The 13,039-nt window shown below is 39.0% G+C and overlaps 1 protein-coding gene across 4 annotated transcripts in view; it reads left to right on the top strand.

Moving 5' to 3' along the window:
• The first annotated feature begins 1,700 nt into the window (after window positions 1-1,700).
• Window positions 1,701-13,039, top strand: part of LOC107567554 (leucine-rich repeat-containing protein 16B) — a 56,375-nt gene continuing 45,036 nt past the window's right edge. For 3 of the 4 annotated variants that reach the window (XM_016253242.1, XM_016253244.1, XM_016253241.1), the window contains exons 1-2: window positions 1,701-1,826; window positions 3,658-3,752. In XM_016253242.1, the coding sequence (XP_016108728.1) occupies window positions 1,769-1,826; window positions 3,658-3,752 (153 nt within the window). In that variant the 5' untranslated portion in view covers window positions 1,701-1,768. Of the gene's footprint in view, window positions 1,827-3,657; window positions 3,753-11,108; window positions 11,188-13,039 lie in introns of those variants that run through there. The other variant, XM_016253243.1, reaches the window with a different exon arrangement.

Genomic DNA, 13,039 nt, shown 5'->3' with positions numbered 1-13,039 from the left:
GTATACGCTGATCCAGAGCATCCCAAACATGCTCAATGGGTGACATGTCCGGTGAGTATGCTGGCCATGCAAGAACTGGGATGTTTTCAGCTTCCAGGAATTGTGTACAGATCCTTGCAACATGGGGCCGTGCATTATCATGCTGCAACATGAGGTGATGGTCGTGGATGAATAGCACAACAATGGGCCTCAGGATCTCATCACGTTATCTCTGTGCATTCAAAATGCCATGAATAATGCACCTGTGTTCGTTGTCCATAACATCTGCCTGCCCATACCATAACCCCACCGCCACCATGGGCCACTCGATCTACAACGTTGACATCAGCAAACCGCTCACCCACACGACGCCATACACGCTGTCTGCCATCTGCCCTGTACAGTGAAAACCGGGATTCATCCGTGAGGAGAACACCTCTCCAAAGTACCAGACGCCATCGAATGTGAACATTTGTCCACTCAAGTCGGTTACGACGACGAACTGCAGTCAGGTCGAGACCCCAAAGAGGATGACGAGCATGCAGATGAGCTTCCCTAAGACGGTTTCTGACAGTTTGTGCAGAAATTCTGCAAACCGATTGTTGTAGCAGCTGTCCGGGTGGCTGGTCTCAGACGATCTTGGAGGTGAAGATGCTGGATGTGGAGGTCCTGGGCTGGTGTGGTTACACGTGGTCTGTGGTTGTGAGGCCGGTTGGATGTACTGCCAAATTTTCTGAAACGCCTTTGGAGATGGCTTATGGTGGAGAAATGAACATTCAATTCACGGGCAACAGCTCTGGTGGACATTCCTGCAGTCAGCATGCCAATTGCACACTCCCTCAAAACTTGCGACATCTGTGGCATTGTGCTGTGTGATAAAACTGCACATTTTAGAGTGGCCTTTTATTGAGGCCAGCCTAAGGCACACCTGTGCAATAATCATGCTGTCTAGTCAGCATCTTGATATGCCACACCTGTGAGGTGGATGGATTATCTCGGCAAAGGAGAAGTGCTCACTAACACAGATTTAGACAGATTTGTGAACAATATTTGAGAGAAATAGGCCTTTTGAGTACATAGAAAAAGTCTTAGATCTTTGAGTTCAGCTCATGAAAAGTGTTGCGTTTATAATTTTGTTCAGTGTAGTTAGTCAACCTTTAAAGCATGACAAAATATTAAAACATGATTTAAAATGTACTTTAAAGTAATTTTTTTTTTAAATTTGACATTATTACAACATGAACTTAAAAAAGTATGTAAGTGTGATAAAAACATTCCTGAAAGTGTACTTTCTTTAGGTACACTTAAGTAGCCTTTTATTTCATTAATATGATCTAAAAACACTACAGTTTTTAAAAATATACTTTTAAAATGTAAAGTACACTACAAGTGCACATTCAATACAATTAAACGCACTTCATTTATCTATCTATCTATCTATCTATCTATCTATCTATCTATCTATCTATCTATCTATCTATCTATCTATCTATCTATCCGTGTCATACACTTAAATATACTGAATATGAGTCAAAAAGATGAAAGAGTGGAAACATGACTTGAGTCATGTTCTCATCCAGGCACAGACCTTGCATTTACCTCATTAATTCATCGCTTTACATAGATATATGCACCCTTGTGTGTAAACTCCTCTCTCATGCCCTCCTCCTCCTCCCCTCGCTGGCTCTCTTCAGTATGATATGTTTATAGGCATTGGCTGAGAGAGCGAGCGAGCATTATAGCTGCTCCTGCTTGATAAGGAAAGGAAGAGGATAGGGCGCTGGACGTCATGGCATCCAAAGACACCGTCGCGACTGCTTTTCTCACCGTGAGTCGGGAAATGACAGGTGATTAAATCCAATAGCTCTTTCTTCCTCTTCCTATCCGACACGCGCACCATGGGATTTGTTAAGCGTGTCCCCGCTCGCGGCCGGTAGTTTGTGTTTTAGTGGTTTAAAATCCTCACAGCGCCGAATGTTTGATAAGGTGACAGATTTGTGGATTCACATACAGACTGGATGTGCTTAACGGTAGAAAAAAATCATTTTGCGTGTGAGCATGTGTGCTTAAGGTCGCCTTAATAACGGTCACTTCGTGTCCATCTTCAAAAGACTACATTTGTGCAAATCGATCAGCTGGTTTTATGAACGTGTTTGTGTCTGTTGCGTTTACCTGCAGTGTGTAGGTAGTTGCGTGTGTGCGCGCGCGCATGATGCTGTTCTGCCTTTGATATGTCTCGGATATGAGTTACTTGCAGTTCTTTACACATTTGCGTATCCCTGCTGACGCAAGTTCATGGAGAGGCTGATGCACTTCAGTCACATTCATTATGTGTGTCTAGGGCTAACTGAACACATACTCATCATAGAGGCCGTCATCTTTGAGCACGGTGATGCGCCCTCACACTTACTGACACAATGACACACTAAACACACACTGGCAGTTTGACATTTAGAGCGCTCTCACTGTTAATTACCTTAACACATTATTATCTTCCTTTGGTAATTAATCCCTATTACTAACCTAGTATTTACTGTCCTGCTCCCAGGCCCTTGCACTCTCTATTTCAATTTCAATTTAGTGCACTGGGGGGAAAAGCAATGCTAGAAATGATAACTTGTTAACTTAACCTTACCATGTATACGTTTTTTGTAAAGTGCCAGTACATATACTGTTATGATAATATCAGGGTTGTCACTTTAATTTAAAGGGTACAGGACCACATTTTTGGGACCAGTTGGCTATACCAGGGGACGGTAATAGGCCCCCATTGCTTTGGGCCCGGGACTATGTTTCCGTTTGTCTTTCCCTGATGATGGCTCTGGACAAAATATTTTAAATGTATAGTTTTTATAAGTATAATCAACTTGGGGAAAGTGGCATTCCCATAATTATTTGCTTGCATAATTAAATCTTTAAACTGTTTGAATTTAGCAGCCTTTAGATTCCCCTAATAAAAAGGGGAGCGAAGTCACAAATGTGTGGTCTCTCTCTCTCTCCATCTCTCTTTCTCTCAGTCTCCACTTCTTTCATCTGATCTAAATCTCACTCCATCACTTATTACATTTTTTTTTTCATCTTCTCTTTCACTCTTCTTTGTGCACATTTACATATCCCTACCCCATTTACCCATTTATTTATCCTCCCATGACTCGCTGTAATGGAAACATGTGCTCTAGTTTGACCATTTGCTGTTCTTAGCGTCAGTCAGAAAGCCTTGGATCTCGTGATTGGGTCTTACACAGATTAATGTTGATTGCGACTGCATTAACTGTTTGTCTCGCTCTGATCCTTCTCTCCCTCTTTCCTCTTTTGTTCCTTCCTCTGTTCGCTTGCCTTTCTCTTCCTCCTCTGTGTCTTTCCTCTTGGTAAAAGTGTAAAATGCATATTCCAGGAATTAGATCACAAGTGTCATATACGTGAGAACAGTTAAAAAGAATGACTTTTCTTATTTATTTTCCGCTTTTGCTTTGAAGGACATCTTGAGGTGCTTTTTATTTGTGTGTTGATATGTACAGTATGTATGCAGAAAGACCACCTACACAAGTGGAAAATGTGTAAAAATAAAGCATATGGGTGTAAAGCAGTTATTTTCTAACCCTACGTGCAGTGAAAATATGTCTTGAGATAGATAGAGAGTTTCTACTGCCATTTATGCATTGACTTTCTATTTTGCAGAGAGCATCAGACGAGTTATCGACAAGACATCAATCAAGTTGGTGAGCGCTATCAAAGTAGAGAACAAGAGTGGCAAATCAGAAGATCGGATTCTGGTAAGGCACTACATTTAACTTCACTACTTCATATGTCCTCAAAGGAACAGTTGACGCAAATTAAAATTGTGTCATCATTTACCAACAATTCATTCCAAATTTTCCAAAACTTTCATTCTTCAGTGGAAGTTCTGTTCTAAAGTTGTCCCATACGCAAATGTAATATATTTGATTGTTTATGTATGTGTAATATATTTTTGGTGTAATACATTTTTCATGTTGAATATATATAAATAATATATGGTTGCTATATATAATACCATATAAAAATCATCATATAAATATTATTAATGTGTACATATACACATTTTATGTACACATTTTTATATTCACCTTTATATTCACCAGGTATCATATATGGCAATATCATCTTTTGATACAGGGCTATATATATGTGTGTGTGTGTCATATATTACATTTCCGTATGGAGTGTGATTCTTTATTTTCCATATAATTACAATGAAAGAGAACTGAAGCTTTCAGGCCTCAATAAAGACTGCAAAAGCATCATAAAAGAATCACAGAGATGTTTCTATTTTCTTCTGAAGTCATGAACAGAGTGAAATGCAAGGCAATTTAAGAAATGTAAAAAGTAATTCACTGGTGATCTTCACTTCTAGTTAGCTGTGACAGGATCTTTGAATCAGTCTGTTGAACTCAAGAACTAAATTAGTTTGATTCGTGAATGACTCATTCAGACCATTCAGCTCTTAACTGTGAATATAAGCAACCTGGTGCTTACTAAAGTCTGTAAGCTTCAGCCCCCGTTCTGAAACAGCGTTCCACAAAAGAAAGAAAGTCATACAGGTTTGGAACAACATGAGGGTGAGTTTTGAAATTATGTCCCAATTTTCATTTTTTGAGTGAAGTAGTCCTTTAAAAACCCATCAGCATTGGGTAAACATGTGCATCCACTCTGTGCCTTTATTTTGTGCTTCTATTATGCAGCAGTAATGAAAACAATGAGCCTAAGACTTTAACCTTTCCTCCTCTGTAATGGGGTGTGCAGTGTTTACTGCCTGCTGGTTGGGTTGTTTTTGCCAAGTCCATTTGGAGAATGGGCAGTGGAATCAATGATAAAAGCAATGTACACGCAATGGTGCGCACATACAAACAGAAATCGTTGGAGACTAGACCCCTGCCGAGCTGTGAGCATTACTGTGGCCACTGAGTCTCGGTGGGTCAGAGGGACCGACCGACTCTGGAAGGAGTGTGTGCGAGATGAAGGATGGTGAGAGTAGAGGTGGCATACGAATGCCAGTGTGTGTGTGTGTGTGTGTGTGTGTGATTGTCACTTCAAGACCATTGAAAGCAGCTGGAGACTTGAAATGCCAGGGTTTGGAGCCACAAAAGCTAAATTAATCATCCAGATCGGTTTCAAACATACACACACACACACACACACAGAGTGAAGGAGGTGACCGAGGAGAGGAATCAAACTAATTTCCTGCTAAGTGTCAATGGACTGATGTTGACACAAACCCTGAGAGATCTTTTCTAATTTTGGTGTAGAAACAATTTTGCCTCAGAAATTGCTTGTGCATTTTACAAATGATTACAAAAATCGTAAACTAACACATTGAATTAAACGTGAAATTTTAAAGTAGAAAGACTGAAATAGTATTTTCTTGTAGCATGTATTACAAATATCTTTTATTTTATTTTACTAAATACCCCCTGTGGTGAAAATCTATTTTTAACGTTGTGTAAATGTCTATCTGGTGATTTTAATATCTACTAATTTGCATATTTATATGGCCAATGTGTACTAAATGAGGTAAGAGTGTAGAGTTATATTCAACCCATTTTAAGGCCTGAAGAAATTATTTTCATGGGAAAAAATATTTAAATCTGTTATTTTGATTCATTATCAAAGATGTGTTTTAATGGATACAATTAGTCACTGCAGGGGGACTTTAACTTCGAAAAATCTTGTTATATTGTTAAATCATTGTATTTAAAGGGATAGTTCACCCAAAAAATGAAAGTTCAGTCAATATTCACTCACATGCCGTTTGGAACCTGTCTGTCTTCTGTGGAACACACAAGGAAAAGTTTAGCAGAATGTTCCTGCTTCCCTTTTCCATTCATTAAAAGTGAATGTAGACCACAGTACAAGTAAATGATGACTGAATTTTCATTTTTGGGTGAACTATCGCTTTAACCTCACCCCTCCTGCCAGTCTGCCTTTGTTCCTCTTCCTCTTTCTGACTCTGTCCATTTATATTAGCATCTTCTTCACCCTTCCCCCTCTCCGTTGTGTCTTAGACAGCTCTTTTTTCTTTATCTGTCATTGTTCTGTTCTTCACATTATATGCTTTACTCAGGCTTGCTTCTCTGTTCTGTCAGATTGATGTTAAGAGTGCATTTTCAGTAGTCTAATGTGCTTATGATTGTGGATGGTTAGAAATTGTGCCCAAAGAGCAAAGCAAATTTGAATGTAGGTCCGACACTATGACGAGAGCTTGGGGGTACACAAAAACACACTGAGACACACACACACACACACACATACAGATAATGTGTAGAGAAATTTACTTGTAGTCTGTCACTCGCTGCTCCTTTACCCCAAGGGGTTGTGTGTGTGTGTGTGTGTGTGGTGGTATGCCAACTGTACCAGCTTACAAACACACCCTCATCTACACATCCATTCATACACACACACACACACACACACACACACACACACACTCAAAAATCTCTGGCCCCGATACAGCTGTGTAGAGCACTCAGCAAGACATCAGCTCAAGCCTTGGGGCACGGCACTAAAAAATATCGCTCAAACACACTTTTTCTCGTACACGTTCACTTAAAGATCACACAGTTTTATGTGCGCACACACAGCTACAGTATATATTTTGTAGACCCACAGCAGAGAGCGATGGTGTGATGTTGGAAGAGAGGATGTGATAAAAGCTGGGCTTGGTGAACAGGAACACACCAGGCAGAGGCTCATGAGAGGGGGCAATGGAGAGAGAGTTAGCGAGGGGGCAGGTGGCAGGTGGCAGAGGAGATTGCTTGTTTTGAAGCCCCAAATGTCACCTTTTTTTCCCCTTCAATTATTTACCTCGGTCTGTCGCTTCAGTTTTTCCTCTCCTGTAGAATAATAGGCCAATTAAAGGCTGTGATCGCCACAGTGAGTGACGTGAAGACATCCTTAGATAGAGGCTGTCCGCACCATCACCCTGTCTGCTGGACCGTACTCATGCAGAACGGTTCCTAGCTGCAATGACTAGTGGCATGCTTAAGTTCCGATGCAGTGATATTGGATATTTCTCACTAGATTTTGTGTTGTTTTTAAGTGTATGACTGTTATTGGGTAGTTGACAGTGCTGGTATTGCCCTGCAGTGTGACTTGCAAATCATCTAAAACTACTTATAACAAAATGTTTAAGTCTTATATAATATATATAAACTCTTTAATTAAAAGTGCAAAAAGATTTGGCCATTAAAATGGTGAAAAACTATAAACTGTGAAATAGTGAGCAGTCACAGCACCTAAATATTATGAGAACTTTTTAGTGCCATGTTAAAATAATAATAAAAATATGTGATTTTGAGAATAAAGTTGTAATGCTTAAAGAATAATTACACCTTTTATGAGCAAAAAGTCATAACATTTAGAGGATAAAGTCACTATCAAACATTTTAGAAGAATGTTCCATTTGTGACTTTATTACATGTCAAATAGTCAAATATTACATGTGACTTATGATCTTTATTAAAGCAGCACTCTGTATTAAATACCAGTTAAACTTTATTAACATCATATTTACAGAAGTGCACATACTGTACAGTGGAAGTCTATGGGGCAGCTGTTGTTTGTTGTCACATAGACCTCCATTATAACTGCATAACTGTAAATATATTGTTTACAGCTGATGTTGGTACTTAACCCAGAATAATTATTTAATGTGCTGATCAGTTCACATTAGATTTTTAAATAAAAACTAACAAGGATTATGGGTGTATCGCTCAGGGTAATGAGCTTTCTCTGGTCTAAGAAGCATCTTAGAAGTTGCGCAACTGCTGCATTATGATTAGTAGTGGCAGGATAAAGACGAGTAATGTTATACGAGGTGCTTAAGGAGAAGTTTGCGGTGCAAGGATAGCTTGTGGAGATGTTGAGAGGCAGTGACTATGGGGGATTGCACTGTAGTCTGGATGGATGTGATGCAAGAGACAAATGGATCCACATCCAAGGAGGAAGAGTAAGAGAGATGTAGTCAGATATATAAAGAGCAAAATGAATGAGTACAATTTACTCTTAAAGAGTAAATGCTTTTATTGTTCTCATTTGTAAGTCGCTTTGGATAAAAGCCTCTGCTAAATGATTAAATGTAAATGTAAATATTAGGGATGTGCCGATACGAGTATCGGTACCGAACGGTATATGGGGCAAATTCCAAATGGAAGTGATCATTCCTATCTCCTTGGAGTGAGCAGGGCACGTGCGTGCCACTATGTAGTTGTTTGGAATGCACTTGGCAAAGCGAGCGATGTAATTTCCTCATTATCTTCAGCTGGCATGTTCCTGTGACAACGCAGCACGGTGTCCGTCAGCAGATTCGCTTAAAAAAACGCATTAAAAAAAATATATACATTTTATATTTTAAAAAGTTTTATATATATTCGTTTTTATATATTATATAGCATATTTTAAAAACTTTTTAAAATATAAAATGTATGTTTATTTGCAACAGTTATGCTAACAACAATAAAAAAGACATTTATGACAGTAAAACAGCAACATCTTCTGACGGACACCGTGCTGCGTTGTCACGGGAACATGCCAGCTGAAGATAATGAGGAAATTACGTCGCTCGCTTTGCCAAGTGCATTCCAAAAAACTACATAATGGCACGCACGTGCCCTGCTCACTCCAAAGTCCCAACTCCAAGGGCATAGGGATGATCACTTCCATTTAGAATTTGCCCCGTGAACCATTCAGTACCGATAATCGTATCGGCACATCCCTAGTAAATATGGTGTGAAAAGTATACCTTTTGGTTTGTTTATCTGCAGAGTATGAGCTAAAGCTGAGAGTATTTTTAAAATACCGCAAATTATCTTGTAATATATACTTGAGATGCACAATTGTATAATATATTGAGTGGATTCCATTCAAAAGTGTGTATCATTATGCCATACTTTTAGAAGAAAGCACTTGAATTAAACATTTTAATTTGAATTCTGAATGTTGCCTTGAAATTCTGGCATATACTGTAGATTCTTATACTGTAGCAAGCAAAACTTTTGCGTAAATTTTGTCTTTAATCCAGGCTTATTTTTGTACTTCAGTAAATAAATGAATAAATAATAACAACGTAATAAATAAATAAATCCAGCTACTGGAATATGTTCCACCACCCCATGGTAAGAGATGTTTTTGTAGCGGCTTAAAAGTATGTGGATGAATCTTAACCAGCATCAGTTTGATAAATATTAGAAACTGCTTGTGTAAGAAACATGGGAGGAACAAAATCCAATGGCAAGCAATCCAGCTGCCAAAATCCTTTCCCCCACCCCATGCAGAGACATGTTGATGCAGTGGCTTAAAAGTTGTTGATTCTGTTTTGTAGGGGGATGAATCCTGACCAGGTTTAATAGATATTAGAGTCTCCTTTTACAAGAAACATGGAGGAAATCATGAAATCTGATGATGAAAAAATTATTTAGGTTTACGCTTTACAAACACGCACCAAAAAACAATGGTAATAAAATGAAATTGTTAAAAGTATTAATAATAATTATTAATATTTGTTATTATGAATAATTAATTATTGTAAGTTGTAAGTTGTAAGTCTTATTATCTTACACAACCTTGCTTCTCAATTAAATTTATCTTGCTTTAAGGATGTTTAGATATTTTCTTGGGAAAACACTGATTTAGAAAAAATCTAAAAAAAATCCATAATACAGACATGCATAAGATGCTGCACATTTCCACATGTTTTTAACTTATTTATACTTAGTATTCTTAGTGCAGTTAGACAAATTACACTCATATGAAGTCCACCTCTAGTCCATATAATGGCAGTGGATAGTGAGCAGCACCAAGCTTTAGAAAAAGATATACAATTGGTTTTGGTGAAAAACAATACAAATATAATGTATTATTTAACAAAAATCCTGACCTTGGCTGTTGGTCTTCTGTGCATGACTGTGCATTCATGAAACTCAATTAGCACAGCAGTTTACTCCGACTGTTGTGATAGACAGCATGTGTCGCATGGGACCATTTGTTGATGCTTTTGTTTTTTTTTAAGCTTGATGTTGGTCACTATTCACTGCCATTATAAGGATGAGCGCAAACAGGACATTTTTTTAAGTCTCCTTTTGTTGTTCCAAAAATAAAGTATGGTATATGGCCATGGAACAACACCAGGGTGAGTAATGGGTGAACTACCCCTTCAACTAAAAAATAAGACAAAAATACTCATTAAGAACAGGATTGCAATGCAGATAACATAAGTAACATACCTTCTCCGGTCTAAAGCTTTTAGCCCCTCCTCTCTGTCTTTGTCTTTCCATCTCTCTTTTATTTCCTCTCTTGTTCTCTCATCCTGGCCTTTAGTTACAGAGCTGCTTTGATTCCAAGACTTTTAATCATCAGTGAATCTGGAGCACACGGCATTTCAGCCCTGATCCATCCTTCCATATATCCTCCTTTCTCACTCTTTATTTCTCTCATCTCTTCACTTCTTAAGTCCAGTACAGTTAAGATGCGGACCTGCCACTGGAGTAGATACATGCTCTTCCTCTCACCTACAAAGGCTGACAGCCGAAATGGGTCTGTTTTAGGCAATGATCCCTGCGTGGAAGCAAGTCAGTGTCATATGTCTGAGAAGAGTATACAGGGGCATGTTTGGAGCAATCTGCGCTCTTTTAGAGTCTCCTGGGCACAGCGCTGACGTGTCCCCAACACCCTTTGAATTATGGGTCGTGTTTGAAGTGTCAAGCCAGATCCCTGACATCGAATGATTAATATAAACCTTCACACACAAACCTCTCCTCCCTCACACACACACACATTCTCATATTTCTCATTCTTTGAAGTCGGTACTGAGAGGTGGTGGGTGATTTTTAGGGCAAGTGTTGAACCAGTCTGATCTCCTCAGGCTCGAATGGTCTATGAAAGCCATGGACTGAAGTCGTCCCATCTACCTTCCACGTCAGCGATTGTAGCATGAAAGTGGGTTTTTTTGCACCTTAACAAGTGAATGCGGTGGGTGTCCGTCTCAGTCAAACTGCCTAAACTCTGACCCCCTACTTGGAGGACGTTGTTGCAGACAAACCCGACCTCGCTTGGCCCCGTCTTCTGCAGTTTTCCTAACAAAGATGCTTGCTCAACAGGGCTCGGATCCAATAATGAATACTAATGTTGATATCATTATATGCTGGATGCCATATTCTGTCTGCGCTCGACAGCAGGGTGAGTAATGCGCATCGTAGCTTAACTCCTGCATTCATTACCATGTGATCAGCCTCTGTCCCCACCCATGCAATGTGTTAGGTAGTCTTTGATGTATTCTGATCCATTTCTTAATTAGGGGTCCCCCCTCTTCCATCCATCCATGCAAACTCGGTCAAGTCCAAACACCCCAGTGGGCTTTAATAATTAATGTGGCTGTTTACGTGCCGATCTTTTGTGTCTGCTTCCTTTGATAGTAAAGCCTTTGATGAGTAGATGACGCTTTCTGGTTCTCAAACTGACTTTTCCTTCTTCTATCTGTCTCTCTCACATCATCTCTTTTTCTTGAGGAGTGTATTTATATAACTACGTTTTTCTGACCTGTTATTAAGTTTTGAGGTGCACTCTCTAAAATGTCATCTTATGATCTATGGTTGTGTTAAATCTGACAAAGCATCAAGAACTTCCTTTAAACAAAATGCCCAAACTTCAACTTTCAACCCCAGCCGTCATCAAACCCTATACGAATACCTGCCATCAAAGCCTATATGAAGTCTTTATTAAAGAGAAATCTGGGATCTCATCTCTCTGTTTCTTCTTCTTGGTGGGGTGCCATTAGTAATACATTGGAGGGAGGCCTTGAAGAATCGAAAGCGACAGGGCACAAAAAGAATAGATGAGTGAAGGAGGATGATGAAAACAGGGGGCCTAGGTTGTTGGGGCTGCACTGAATCAGAGGAAACAGGAATCTTTTGAGTTGAATTGAAGAGAGAATTTGAGAATATACATAGTAGATCAGACAAAGAGCATCTTGAGATGAGTAGAAGAATGTTGGAGAGGAAAAAACGGCAGTAAGATGGAAATTGATTGATGTTTAGATCAGTAGTTCTCAACCTTTTTGACTTAAAGGCCCGCACTGTCTACTACAGCATTCAAATGAACCCTGTATAATATAACATTAATATAAATTATTTTTTATAATAACATATTGATTTAAATTATTTTAATTCATTCTGCAGTCCCCTAGTGGGCCTTGGCCCCCTTGGTTGAAATCCACTGGTTTAGATCATGAGGAAGGGTGAGATTGGTGTGAGGGGTGTGATAAAGGCCTAAATGAAGTATGCTAATGAAGAATTTAAATTATGAATTAGATTACAAGGTTTCTCCAGACCTGACCATGCTATTTCACACACTTACACACTCGCTCTCAAAATATAGGACAATCCTTCTTTTTATGTTTCTGTAATCCTCAGACATCACACAAATCCTTATTTCTTCCTCTCTGCACCTACTCATCTGTCTGTAACGCTGGTCGCCTGCACTTCAACAAACATGTGAAATCCATAAACGACAGCACCTGTAGAAGCGGCCAGTGTACACCGTTTCTCCATAATTTTGTTATTGACTGAATCATTATTAAAATCCTTTGTGATGTTTCTTAGCTCTGTAAAGCAGTGGTCTCAAAATCAATTCATGGAGGGCCACAGCTCTGCAGAGTTCAGCTCCAACTCACACCTGCTTGGAAGTTTCTAATAATTCTGAAGGACTTGATTAGCTGTATCAGGTCGGTTTGATCAGGGTTGGAGCTGTGGCCCTTCAGGAATTGAGTTTGAGACTGTAAAGCCTGATATATGAAATTATAGTCAGGAAATCTATTTTTTAAAATGGAATGGAAAGGTTTGTTGAACCTTTAGATTTACAAAAATGTTTTTTTGAGTATCAAGCTTTTACAGCTCATATAGTATGTTATAGGAGCTCATTCTCAAGGAGGAAAAAACACCTACAGTACATTTTAGGCCCAAACTGAGCAAAAGTATGCAATTTGGTGCAGTTGCAGATATTAATATAGCCCAAAGGTAAGATAAAGTTATTG

This window comes from Sinocyclocheilus grahami, unplaced genomic scaffold (genome assembly GCF_001515645.1).
Source record: "Sinocyclocheilus grahami isolate Dianchi unplaced genomic scaffold, SAMN03320097.WGS_v1.1 scaffold1168.1, whole genome shotgun sequence".
Classification (NCBI taxonomy): domain Eukaryota; kingdom Metazoa; phylum Chordata; class Actinopteri; order Cypriniformes; family Cyprinidae; genus Sinocyclocheilus; species Sinocyclocheilus grahami.
The sequence above is the reverse complement of the archived record's forward strand: the minus strand, read 5'-3'. Positions and strand labels throughout refer to the sequence as shown.